The sequence below is a fragment of the Macaca nemestrina genome, chromosome 1 (assembly GCF_043159975.1).
Source record: "Macaca nemestrina isolate mMacNem1 chromosome 1, mMacNem.hap1, whole genome shotgun sequence".
NCBI classification, from domain to species: Eukaryota; Metazoa; Chordata; class Mammalia; order Primates; family Cercopithecidae; genus Macaca; species Macaca nemestrina.
In genome coordinates this window covers 30,303,208-30,315,589 of record NC_092125.1, presented here as the reverse complement: position 1 = coordinate 30,315,589, position 12,382 = coordinate 30,303,208, and the positions used below count along the sequence as shown (strand labels likewise).

The 12,382-nt window shown below is 37.4% G+C and overlaps 2 protein-coding genes across 6 annotated transcripts in view; one reads left to right on the top strand and one right to left on the bottom strand.

The window, feature by feature from the left end:
- LOC105484421 (phosphatidylinositol glycan anchor biosynthesis class C) overlaps window positions 1-12,382 on the top strand; it is a 144,061-nt gene that overhangs the window by 67,301 nt on the left and 64,378 nt on the right. The gene's annotated exons all lie outside the window — the stretch shown is intronic.
- The window catches only part of C1H1orf105 (chromosome 1 C1orf105 homolog), a 50,389-nt gene continuing 39,981 nt past the window's right edge, over window positions 1,975-12,382 (bottom strand). Inside the window, exons 5-7 of one of the 2 annotated variants that reach the window (XM_011745971.2) lie at window positions 8,509-8,576; window positions 5,416-5,483; window positions 1,975-2,355 (exon numbers count right to left, since the gene is read on the bottom strand). In XM_011745971.2, the coding sequence (XP_011744273.1) occupies window positions 2,210-2,355; window positions 5,416-5,483; window positions 8,509-8,576 (282 nt within the window). In that variant the 3' untranslated portion in view covers window positions 1,975-2,209. The remainder of the gene's footprint in view (window positions 2,356-5,415; window positions 5,484-8,508; window positions 8,577-12,382) is intronic. The other variant, XM_011745970.2, reaches the window with a different exon arrangement.

The window sequence follows — 12,382 nt, the reverse complement described above, 5'->3', positions numbered from 1 at the left end:
AGTGTAAAATTTCCTAAGACCAAAAGTTTAAGAACCGTTGCTATAGATCATCCATTTCTGTCATCGTACTACCAAACAACATGATGTTATTATTTTATATTTTACAAGATTTTAGAAATGTCCCAGTACTATGGATGAAGCCATCTTGAAGATATTTGGGAAGTATTCTATCTCACTAGCCACATAATATTCTGATTACCTCAAAAGTTCCAAATAATTGTGAATGGGGCATGTATCCTCTATAATGCATGGGTACAGTTACACCCAATCTTTTCACTGGATATATTAATCTGCAACAACAACAAAAGAAGGAAACATTGTTACCTGTGATGTGTCTCTCCTTTGACAACTATCTGAAATGGTATCACAATTCAAGGGCACTGTTTTTGGAGTTCTTAAACTCCAGCTGAACTGAAACTGAGAATCATAGCCTACGAGGAATTCAAGACAATCAAGCAAGTTTTTCTGTTTTTGTTTGTCTATTTTTTTTTTTTTTTTGGTGCAATAAGTGAGGCCAATTTAAGGACAAGGCCATTTGTTTGAGATTTTTGAAGTCCATTCTTCAAGTAAAGTCACAGACACTCTGGAAGGGCTTCAGAGACTCCGGGGGTCCCCAGATTATGTGAATTCCCAGTATCCATGATGTACCCTTGTGTCTCCAGCCCTGTAGGGAAAGGGATGTCAGGATGTTTTTACTCACTTATCTGGTTAATCCAGTCACTCGACAGAGATATTAGAGAAAAGTCAACAGTAGGTTTTCAAAGTCTGATGATACTTTTAGCATTCTTCAAATACAGTCAGGCAGAAGTTGGTTCTCACATGTTGATTCAGTTTCCAGTTAGTCAGGATCTTGAGATATGACAAGATCATTGCTTCTTGAAGAACAGAGGTGTTCTTTTTATATATATAACCACCGGCCCCCACCCCGGAAGCTGGACGCATGAAACATATGTGCCTATAAATATAATATTTACTAGCCTAGAGTTTTCTTTTGTTTCCCTCATACTGCAGATGGACACAGAGACTGGGACAAATCTGGATGCATACATCTTCCAACCAAAGTAATTAAGCTACATAATACACGCACTAGGTATGGTTTTTATTAAGCAAGGATTAGCTGAACTTCTAACATATGAGAGGCACTAAAGGAAGTGACATGAGAAGGGCAAGGCAAGGCACAGTTCCTGTGCTTCTGGGTTGCAATAACAAATGTCTTGCCATTTTCCAGTCAGTACATCACAGTATCCTCTGTCGTCTACCAGAGTTAACCAACAGAGATAAGGCTAGAGGGCAACTTCTCTTTTTCTTCTTTATTTTTTTTTTATTATTATTTATTCTTGTAGACATAGGGGTCTCCCTTTATTGCCCAGGCTGGTCTTAAACTCTTGGTCTCAAGTGATCCTCCTGCCTCAGTCTCCCAAAGCACTGGGACTACAGGCTTGAGCCGCTGTGCTGGGCCCCACATCTTTATTCTTTTTTACACTTATTTTATTTTATTTTGTTTGAGATGGAGTCTCACTCTGTTGCCCAGGCTGGAGTGCAGTGGTGTGATCTTGGCTCACTGCAACCTCTGTCTTCTGGGTTCAAGCGATTCTCCTGACTCAGCCTCCCGAGTAGCTGGGATTACAGGCACCTGCTACCAGCCACACCCGGCTACTTTTTGTATTTTTAGTAGAGACAGGTTTTTGCCATGTTGACCAGGCTGGTCTTGAACACTTGACTTCAAGTGATCCACCCACCTTGGCCTCCCAAAGTGCTGGGATTACAGGTGTGAGCTACTGCACCTAGCCTATTCCTTTATTCTTAATAAGCTGAATTCATGAGGGATTTCATGGAGCCATCTCTGGCCCCTGTTCTGAGGAAAGAACTGAAATAACTTTCATAGAAAACTTGTGGCTTAAAAACAGAAGGATGTTTTCCACTTTAACATAGAGAGGAATCTTTAACAAAATAAAATGAGAGACAGTTACCATGTTCCATTTTCATCAACAGATCTTTATAATCATGTAAATTAAACCATTTTATGTTTAGGAGACATGAGAGAGAAGATAGAGGTAACAGCTAGAATACTAGCAATCTTAGGAAGGCAAAATTAAATCATCTTTTGGGAGAGGAGAGAAAATTGTGAGGAGAAGGTGCCAGTGTCAAAGATTGACTTGGCAAGGTTATTTTCTCTCTGGGAGTCTGGGAGGTGATGAGCTCCTACCGCTCACTGCCTCATCATCTTGGCTATTGGTTCCTTTCTGGGCAAGGAAGAACGTTGTCTCTCTTTTAGAGTTTTGTAGGCCTCCGTCAGTAGTCCGTGGAAGACAGCTGTCCTGGGGCCCAGAATGGGCAGTCTGTAGTGAATGCTTTCTGGATGACAGTACAAGAAGGAAGGAAGGACAAGTACTATTTAGATTCTATTCTTAAAGAAACTCAAAATAAGCACAGGCCAACAAAGACTTCTTCAACCTTATAAAACAGATTTAAAATTCACCTAATATTTTGTTTTTCAAATCCACCTTTTATTTTTTTTCTTAAGAAAAGGAAGAAAAGAAAATGGAACAAAAACTTCACCTAATGATTTCTTTTAATAAAATTGCCTTTTCCCCTCACAACATTTAAACTTTTACAAATCTTGTCAATGAGGCCAAAAGGAGTATCCAGAAACAAAACTCAAGTATTAGACGTCATTACCCATTAAATTAAAAATGAAGATAAAACATGTCTGATGTTGTAATACGAGTCAGAGAGAAAAGAAGATTCAATTCTCAGGAGACTTTTAAGGGACACATATATAGTTCTGTTCTTTAAAAAAATAAAAATAAGAAATAAATATGATCTTACAAAAAGGCTACAGTAGGCAGAGAAAGTACTTTTGCATTTCAAAAGAAAACTGTATTTTGTGAAATAATTTATTTTGGGGTTCTTTAAAATCCTTACCCTACCTCTTCTTCAAATATGATTTATTAAAAGTTGGTTAATATTCTGTTTTTCCAGAAAACAGATTACTTGAATGGGGGTAAACCAGTGCATGAAATAACACCTTCCCATTGGGAATCACTGAGTGACTAAGAGAATTGGAACTCTGAATTCTCTGGAACAAGCTCCAGAGAACAAAGTCCAGCTGAATGAGAGATAGAGACATTACAGGATCACAAACCTTGGTTCCAGTTCAGTCTTATCACTGTACTGAAGAGGGAACAGCAGTCTAAGGTCACAGGCACTAATGGATTAAGAACCAGAACTCAGATATCCTTAATCCTAACCCAGTGCTCTTTGTGCCATATCCTACCACTGTGCCAGGTGGTAGGCTCACATCAGGTGGTTAGCATCTATATTAATGTTTATTGAGATTAAGAGTCTGTGGGTGTCATGGGATTCTGGGATCAGGTCAAAGATTCATGAAGGAATCTCCATCACTTGTAAAGATAAGTTCTTTCTATTTCCTTTGTTGTCATTAATAATTATTGATAATATGTAATGAAAAGCAGAGTCCAGAAAAAAATGCTGGCAATCATTGTGACCAACAGTTGAGTTAGACAGTCATTGGCGGTAATGTTGTTCACTGGGATGAGTCAGTCACTTGGTATTTGTAGCAATCCACAGGGAACACAGCACAGGTGGAAGCTGGCTTCAGCAATAAGCAGCAAGTACCACAGTATGGACATGTCTAAGCTATATAAACCAGCGGGGCTGGAGCAGTGTCAGCAGTTTTCCTGGGTCAGTCAAAGGTGAAGACTACTTGTACCAAAGGTCTAGCTTTCAGTGGGACAACATGCTATTCTGGTTTTACAGGTGAGCACACAGAGACCAAGCCTATACAGCAAGACTAGGATTCCTACCGAGGTCTCATTGATTCTAGGCTAGTGCCTTTTTCATGACCTCTAAGAGCACATACAAGAGCAAAGTCAGCTCAGAAGGGTCATGACTATAATAAACAGTAGATCTACCAAGCTTCAGCTCCTAGCAAGTTTTACAACTACTCTCCCTGTAGTCCCACCTCTAAGATCACTGTTCTAGGATGAACTCTACAGATAAGAACCAGGACCGTCCAAGAACATAACATGCTGTTCCCGAGCACACAAAATCTAGCTCTTAAATTGCTAATTGAAGTATACTCCCAGAGATAATAAATTGATGAAAGGCATCTTGTTACATTGTTCTCTAGGGCCAAAAAATGTATTCTTGCTGAGGGAAAGGTATACAATGGTGGGTGTGTATGTGTGTGACTCATTCCTTTGCAAGGCAGGTCTGAAAAAATCCAGGTCCAAAGGAAACTCAGAATGAGTGTGTGGCTGGCACAGATAACTATGACATCAACTGCACATGCCTATCACCCATGTTCTCTTGGCTTCAAAAGAATGAGGTGGTCATAGACCAGGGAACAGCAGAGTGGGCAGCTTTTGTTGGGTGGGTACTCTTAGCTCCAGGCTCTTGGTTCCACTTTGGCTGAATGACAGCCATGAGCTAGGCCAATATTTTGGGATACATAAGAAGTGATTGATTAGGACTGGAAGACTTTCATTCCACTCGAGTGGATATCCCCAAACCTCAGCTGTAACCTGAGTTTCTCGTCCTCCCTTTTGGCATCCCCTCAAGACATCCTTTCAATCCTCAAATTTCCTTTCTAAATATCTTTTTAGTTCTGGCCTAGTTCCCCTGCAACCTCCTAAGATAAAAGAGTTTTCCATATGTATAGAGTGAGGAAAGTGATCCTGATTTTCTTTACTGTATGTATCAAAAGAAAGAAAAATTCAAGTGGCTTCAGTTAATATGGGAGCAAATGAGAAAATGGACAGTCACTAAAGTGACAGCCTGTGCTGCAGTAAGCCCTTGAATTATATTACCCCAAATAATGGCTCACTCCATCTTCACCAGCCCAGTGTTGCCTTAACTAAAGCTGAGACTTAGGTCAATGCTGAAGCCTGAAATAGAGCTTCTTTCCTTGTTTCTATCAACAGCAAGTGAAGATAAGAATAGCACAGGCAGCTGCTGGGAGAAGGCAGGTATTTTAGGGAGCTGGTGGAGTGAAAGGTTCAGGGCCTTGGTGAGGCCACTCTGAGGGTATAGAGATGCAGTTCCCCTCCCATTTTCATTGATACCATCAGGACTGCCAATAAGGGAACTTTTATTTTGTTTGTACCCCATCTCCCCGGAAGTCTTCAGCCATATGTTGTGGACAGATCCTGGGAAGGAACATGACGTGGATAAGGGGAAGTGAGGCCTAAGGAGGGCACAGGTGGTGCTGGAGTGAAAGAAGGGCTGTGAACTAATCCCAGCAGGTCAAAAGACAATATGTGAAAAAGAAAGGGATAGAAAGTGAGAATTTTCTCAGGAAATTTAGAAATTATTTTAGGGATCAGACTTTTATTCTACGGCATTTTTTTTCTAGTATGTTTCACACTATAAGTACTCTAAAAGAAAGCAAACCTGTTGGGATGTCATCATGGAAAGGCTCAGGGGTAGTCTGGAATTTGGGTTGATGAAGACTCATCATTCTGATTGGAAGAAATAAGAAAACACATTAGTTAATTGGCTAGGACTTGGTAGAAATGTGTCTTTATACATATTTATTTATTTATTTATTTATTTATTTGTTATTATTATTATTTTTGAGATGGAGTTTTTGCACTTGTTGCCCAGGCTGGAGTGCAGTGGTGTGATCTCAGCTCACTGCAACCTCTGCCTCGCGGGTTCAAGCAGTTCTTCTGCCTCAGCCTCCTGAGGGGCTGGGATTACAGGCGCACACCTCCACACCTGGCTAATTTTTGTATTTTCAGTAGAGATGGGGTTTTACCATGTTGGCCAGGCTGGTCTAAAACTCCTGACCTCAGGCAATCTGCCCACCTCAGCCTCCCAAAGTGCTGGGATTACAGGTGTGAGCCAAGGTGCCCAGCCTCTTTATACATTTTTAAACACATGTGATCTCTTGAATCCAGACCTGTTAACCTGGTGATCAAGCCACTTTCTAGCAATGCGAGATGATTGGTCCAAAGACTGCTAATTCTCAACCTCTTTTTGATTAGCGTTGTTTTCATGGATTTTTGATAAAACCTTCATTTTGAATGTTTTATTCCACTGTCAGAACATATGTGGTCTGAAAATAGGAGGAATAAAGGAAAGAGTTCTCCAATTTCCAGAAGAAAAAAAAAAAAGCAGAACTCTTCCAGATCAATAATCAACCCTTAAAGAGTAAAGCTGAGAAAATATTTTGGTTAGAACCTTCCCATTTCACAGAAAATGCCCTAACCACATCCTATTTCTCCTGGTGGCCAAGGCTGTGGAGGTGGCCCTTGAGGAAAATGCATATAAGCCAAAACCACTTCTACATTAGTCTAAATTGCTTAATTTCTAAAGACTGACACATTAGTAAACTTTGATGGGCCATCTAAGGCTCTACATTCATTTCATGGCTTCTACTTCCAAGATTATTTTTGCTTTGCTACCAAAAATATAGCGAGTTAAGCCAGTTTGCTTTAATCAATTGTCACTGAGATTGAGAAAAAGAGAAAGCAAAACCCCTTCTATTATCCATTTTGGGCAAACAGGCAGATGGTATGTTCAGAACTGAATAGTTTAAACTCTGTCTATTCTATAATTCAACAAATATGTATCTATCCTGCCATCTTTTCTCCTTCTCTTCCTTTTTTCCTTCATTCTTTTCATTCCATAAGTATTATAATTCCTGCAATGGCTATAATTAAAGTCACTTTAAAAAAAAAACATAATTTCTGTGAAGATAATTGCACTTGCCTACATATGCAGTGATACTTAAAAAGTATGAAAAAAGAAACCAACATCTAGTGCTAGGAACAAATTTGGAAAAGTTCAAGATAGAACCAGGCCCTTGCTTTATAGTCACTCTAGTTAAGTCTCAAACAGAAGTTGTATGTTTTCCTCCAAAACACTGAAAAAAAGAATACAACAATCAGTCTCATGATACATCTGGTTGATGTTGACATGATTTTAGGATTGGTTCAATCCTTGATCTTAGTTTTAGAGGGATAAGAGCTATTTGTTTAAAATACAACTAATTAATGTTCTGGGATTTTGCATTTAAATAAAGTACAAAACTTGCAAGATAAGTAAAATGGGGCAACAAATTTCAAAAGGTTATTTCACAGAAGGGTGGAATTTTGCTCAGAAATCTCTGATTTTACATGCTTCAGTTTTCCATTTAAAGTTCATAATGAATATTTATTAGAATTACCTCTATCATATAAGAGCTCTTTAAAACTATAGAGTCAGTACAGGTAAATGTTATTATTGATGGAGCTTGTACTGCTCAAATAGCCACTTCCTCCATAACCTTGTCTACCTTGGCCAGGAACTGGGTACATGTTTTCAGTGTATCTGGGTCTATATTTGAGTCTGGAACAAATGGCCCTAAGGTCATAAATGGAATCAGGACATGTACCACTGTGCAACATAAGGTTAAAAAAACCTATTTATTTTTCTACGTTATTGCTTTCTGTATGAGGAAAAAATTAAAATGGCCATTAGATTACATATAGCTTTCTTGGTTAGTCATATGTCAGGGTGAGTATATGTCTACTTTCCAACCATCTACTGCAATGCAAGTTGACCTGTGTTGATGTCCTATTCAGAATGAGTCCATGTTTTGCATGTCGTAATAAAGTAAAAACAGAGTCCTTCTTCCCTAATAGTTAAATATAGAAGAAAAAAAATCTTTGAAAAACCAGGCCGGGCGCAGTGGCTGACACCTGTAATCACAGCACTTTGGGAGGCCGAGGTGGGTAGATCACCAGAGGTCAGGAGTTTGAGACCAGCCTGGCCAACATGGTGAAACCCCATCTCCACTAAGAAAAAAAAAAATGCCAGGCATGGTGGTGGGCACCTGTAATCCCAGCTACTTGGGAAATCGAGGCAGGAGAATTGCTTGAACCTGGGAGGTGGAGGTTGCAGTGAGCCAAGATTGCGCCACCGCACTGCAGCCTGGGCGACAGAGAGAGACTCCATCTCAAAAAGAAAAAAACAAAACAACACAAAACACACAAAAAAATCAGAATTCCAATTGGACTTTATATCTGTTATATGCGATCTTGATAAAGAAAATAAAAAAGCTTTAAATAACAACCAAACAAACTGATAAAGAGGAATTTTAGTTACTAAAACGTAGCAGAGAACATCTTGGACTAAGGAAAGATTATGTGTAATCTTCCATATCTTGGAGATTAGATACGTCATCTACATGGAGAACTTGTATTTAGTTCCATCTGAATTATCAAAGAAATTTCCTATTCTATTTCTTATATTGTTCTTGTGAAGGTGGAAAGGAAGATTATACTTTCTGCAATACTTTCAGTAGTTGTTCAAGCAAAAAGGCGAACTTTCTTTTTTGATCTAATGATTTGGTTTAACCTGAAAAAAAAAAAACAGTCAAGAATCCTGTTCCCAAAGCATTCCTTAAACATTCCTCTAACTATGCTTCTCAATCCACTCTCCTGTGTCCTCAGATATAATGAGAATTAAGTCATGTCCTGATTTAAATTGTTGACTTACCTATGACTCATAAAATTCTCAAAGGATACTTTTGGATCATCTGGGATTTTCACTGTTCTTGGTTGTACCTCAAGAAGAAAGTCTCATTTAGAATGCTGCCTATAACTGCATTCTAATTTAAATACATAATGTACCACTTTAGTGAATTTGAGTTGTATTTAATATCAAAGTCCTTCATACATCCTTTTGTGATGTGAATGAACCAGAAGATTTCACCCTTCCCTCAAGCCAGCGTCATTGTTCTTCCCTGGATATCAGTTGAAATTAGATATACAGATTTAGTAAATCTTTAAAATCGGTTTGTTTAGATGCCCTCACCCCCAACACACACATGTTCTTGAGGTCTCAGGTTAGCTATCACTTTCTCAGAGACTGCTGACTGCTGGACTACTGTTCAGTAGTCCTCTGCTCTATGTTCTTAGGGCCTCCTGGATCAAAATACTCATAACCTTTATATTGTAGTTACTTGTGTGATGTCTGGGTTCCCTAATAGACTTGCAGCTTTATGAGGGCATAGTCCTTGTCTCTATTTTTGTATTTCCAGCTGCTAACACAATGTCTGTTTAAGAAATATTTTTGATCAAATTAGTGAATGAATGAACCCACTTTGAAGCACACTTGAAATTTTAAAGGTGTATTTCATACAGGCCTAAAATCAATGCACAGTTACAGTATTTTTGGTTAAGAAACATCACTTTCTTGAGCTTTTCCAAGTTTGTTCCCAGCACTAGATGTTGGTTTTAAGAATGTTTTCACTAGGAAGCATTTTTCCATTATTTCTCAAAAATTATTGTAGCTATAATAATAAAATGATAATCACAAAGATGTGGGTGCAGGTCACTCTACTAAGTGACTTGTACCAAGTGACTCATGATTTCAGTTTATGACATAACAAAGTTACAATGTCTTAAGGACCTTTAGAAGTGCTTGAAAATAGCAAAAAAAAAAAAAAAAAAAAAAAAAAAAAAAAAAAAAAAAAAACGAATGCAAAGGCTATACAAAAGCCAAGAACATACTATGTTTAATCAGCTTGTTCTCCTAACTCATTAGCTGAAGAAAGGATGGGAGAGGGAGAGGAGGTGATCTGGTAACGAGGAGTCTCTGGGCATAGTGGGGGCAGCCAAGGCTTTAGTAAGAACCTGAGGAGAGATTTCTAAACATAAAAGTGGATGAGAATGTACTAGAGACAGACTGCTTTATTCAAAAATGTATATAAGTTGACTCTGCTATAAGGGAAGATGCAGGAAACCCTAACTCCTCCTGAATAGCATGATTCCTGTTCTAAATCCCCTAAATCCAGCCAGTGCTGTTGTATGAATGAACTGTGCTACAGGGGCGACATCAGAACAAAGCTGCCTGCCAAAGACAGGATTTTTGTTTTTGAGAAAAAGGGTACTGTGATAGACTCCTATTCACTCTTGAAAACCCCGAATAGTCTTTTTTCTTCAAGGAAGACTTCCCTGATATTTACTTTCACTGCCCCTTCACTCCCCATCAGATCTATTTCTATTTACATTGATCACATTCTATTGTCATTATTTATTTGTTGACTCCTTAAAGACAGGTCTTATGTCTTTCTTTTTTTTTTTTTCTTTGCAGTTTACCTAAGTACCTGGCCCATGGCAGACAATCAATAAATATGTGTTGAAATAAACTTAAATTATTTTGAAACAATTTTTAAGTATATATGCTAGAGAATATCTGTTTACAGTATGTCTAGCTTGACCGTCCTACTTTTAAGGGACTTGAAAGTGTTAATTAGAGAGCAATGCAGATAACAGAAGGACTACAAAATAGGTGCATGAAGGGGAAAATGAGCTGTTTGGAGCAGAGATGTCATAAAACACAGCCTAGATAAAACCAAGGCAAATATCCCTGGTGATTCACAACCATAAATGTCAGTAGGTATTTCTTCTGCACTAAATGAATGAGCTTCTGGCCCAAGGTTACATAGGAATATGAATAGTTATATAACCAGGTCCTATTTACATTTTTTTGAGATTCATTCATTTTGTGCTTTTATTTAGTGCTAATTTCTTTTTATTGGTATTTATGATATCATGTATTATAAGTCACCATCATAATGTACAATTTAGTAGTTTTTAGTATATTCAGAAAGTTGTAAAACAATCACCATTATTTACTCCTAGAACATTTCTTGACCCCAAAAAGAAACCACATACCTATTAGCAATTACTTCTCACTCACTCCTCCCCCCAATCTTTGACAACCACTGTCTATTTTCTGTCTCTATGAATTTTCCTATTTTGGACATTTCATATAAATGGAACCAATATAATATGTGATCTTTTGCATCTGGTTTCTTTTACTTAGCAAAATGTTTTCAAGGTTCATCCATGTTATAGCATGTTTTAGTACTTCATTCTTTTTTATGATTAATATTCTATTATATAGATAGATCACATTTTGTTTATTCATTAATCAAGTTATAAGCATTTGGGTTATTTCCACTTTTCAGCTATTAAGATATGGCTGCTATGCACATTCTTGTAGAAGTTTGTGTGTCAATATGTTTTTAATTCTCTTGGGTACATATTTAGGAATGGAATTGCTGGGTCATATGGTAACTCGGTGTCTAAGGTTTTGAGGAATTCCCAAACTGTTTTCCAAAGCAACTGTACTGTTTTACATTCCTATCAGCAACTTATGAGGATTCTAATTTCTTCACATCCTGGCCAACACTTGTTATTATCCACTGTTTTATTATTAATATTATTACAGCCATCCTAGTGCATGGAAAGTGTATATCATTGTGGTTTTGATTTGCATTTGCCTAATAACAAATAATGTTGAGTATCTTTTCATGTGTTTATTGGTCGTTTGTAGATCTTCTTTAGAGAGTGTCTATTGAAACTTTTTGCTCACTTTTCAACTAGGGTGTTTGCCTTTTTATTGTTGAGTTGTAAGTGTTCCTTATATATTCCAGATACTAGTCCCCTATGTGATATAATCCTTCATCTGTTGATTTGCAAATATTTGGGTTGTCTTGTCATGCTCTTGATGATGTTCCTTGTAGCACAAAAGTTTAAAATTTTGATGAAGACTGATTTATCTATATTCTTTTGTTGTTTGTGCTTTGGGTGTCCTATCTTAGAAACCATTGCCTTATCCAAGGTCATGAAACTTTATACCTATGTTTTCTTCTAAGAGTTTTATGGTTTTAGGTCTTACATTTAGGTCTTTGACCTATTTTGAGTTATTTTTGTACATGGTGTGAGGAAGAGGTACAAATTCATTCTTTTGTATGTATCTATGCAGCTGCCCCTGTCCCACTTATTGAAAATACTATTCTTTCCTCATTGAACTGTCTTGGTGCCTTTGTCAAAAATCAATTGTTTATAAATGTAAGAATTTACTTCTGAACTCTCAATTTTATTCCGTTGATCTATTTGTCTATCTTTATGGAAGTACCACACAGTACTTAATTTCTATTAAGAGGAATGAACAACAGTCCTGACCATAGCTTTGTAGTTAGTTTTAAAATCAAGAAGTGTGAGACCTCCACCTTTGTTCTTCTTTTTAAAGGTTGTTTGGCTATTCTGGATCTCTTGCATTTTAATATAAATTTTAAGATATGATTGCAAATTTCTATAAAATGGCATCTGGGATTTTGAGGATTACATTAAATATGTAGATCAGTTTGGGGGAGTATACCATCTTTACAATGTTAAGTGTTCCAATCCATAAACACGGGGTTCTTTCCGTTTATTTAGGCCTTTTAAATTTTCTTTCCACAATGTTTTATACTTTTCATTGTATAGCTGTTGTGCTTCTCTTGTTAAATTTATTCCAAAATAATTTTTGATGCTATTACAAATGGCATTCTTTTCTTCATTTTTGGATTGTTCACTGC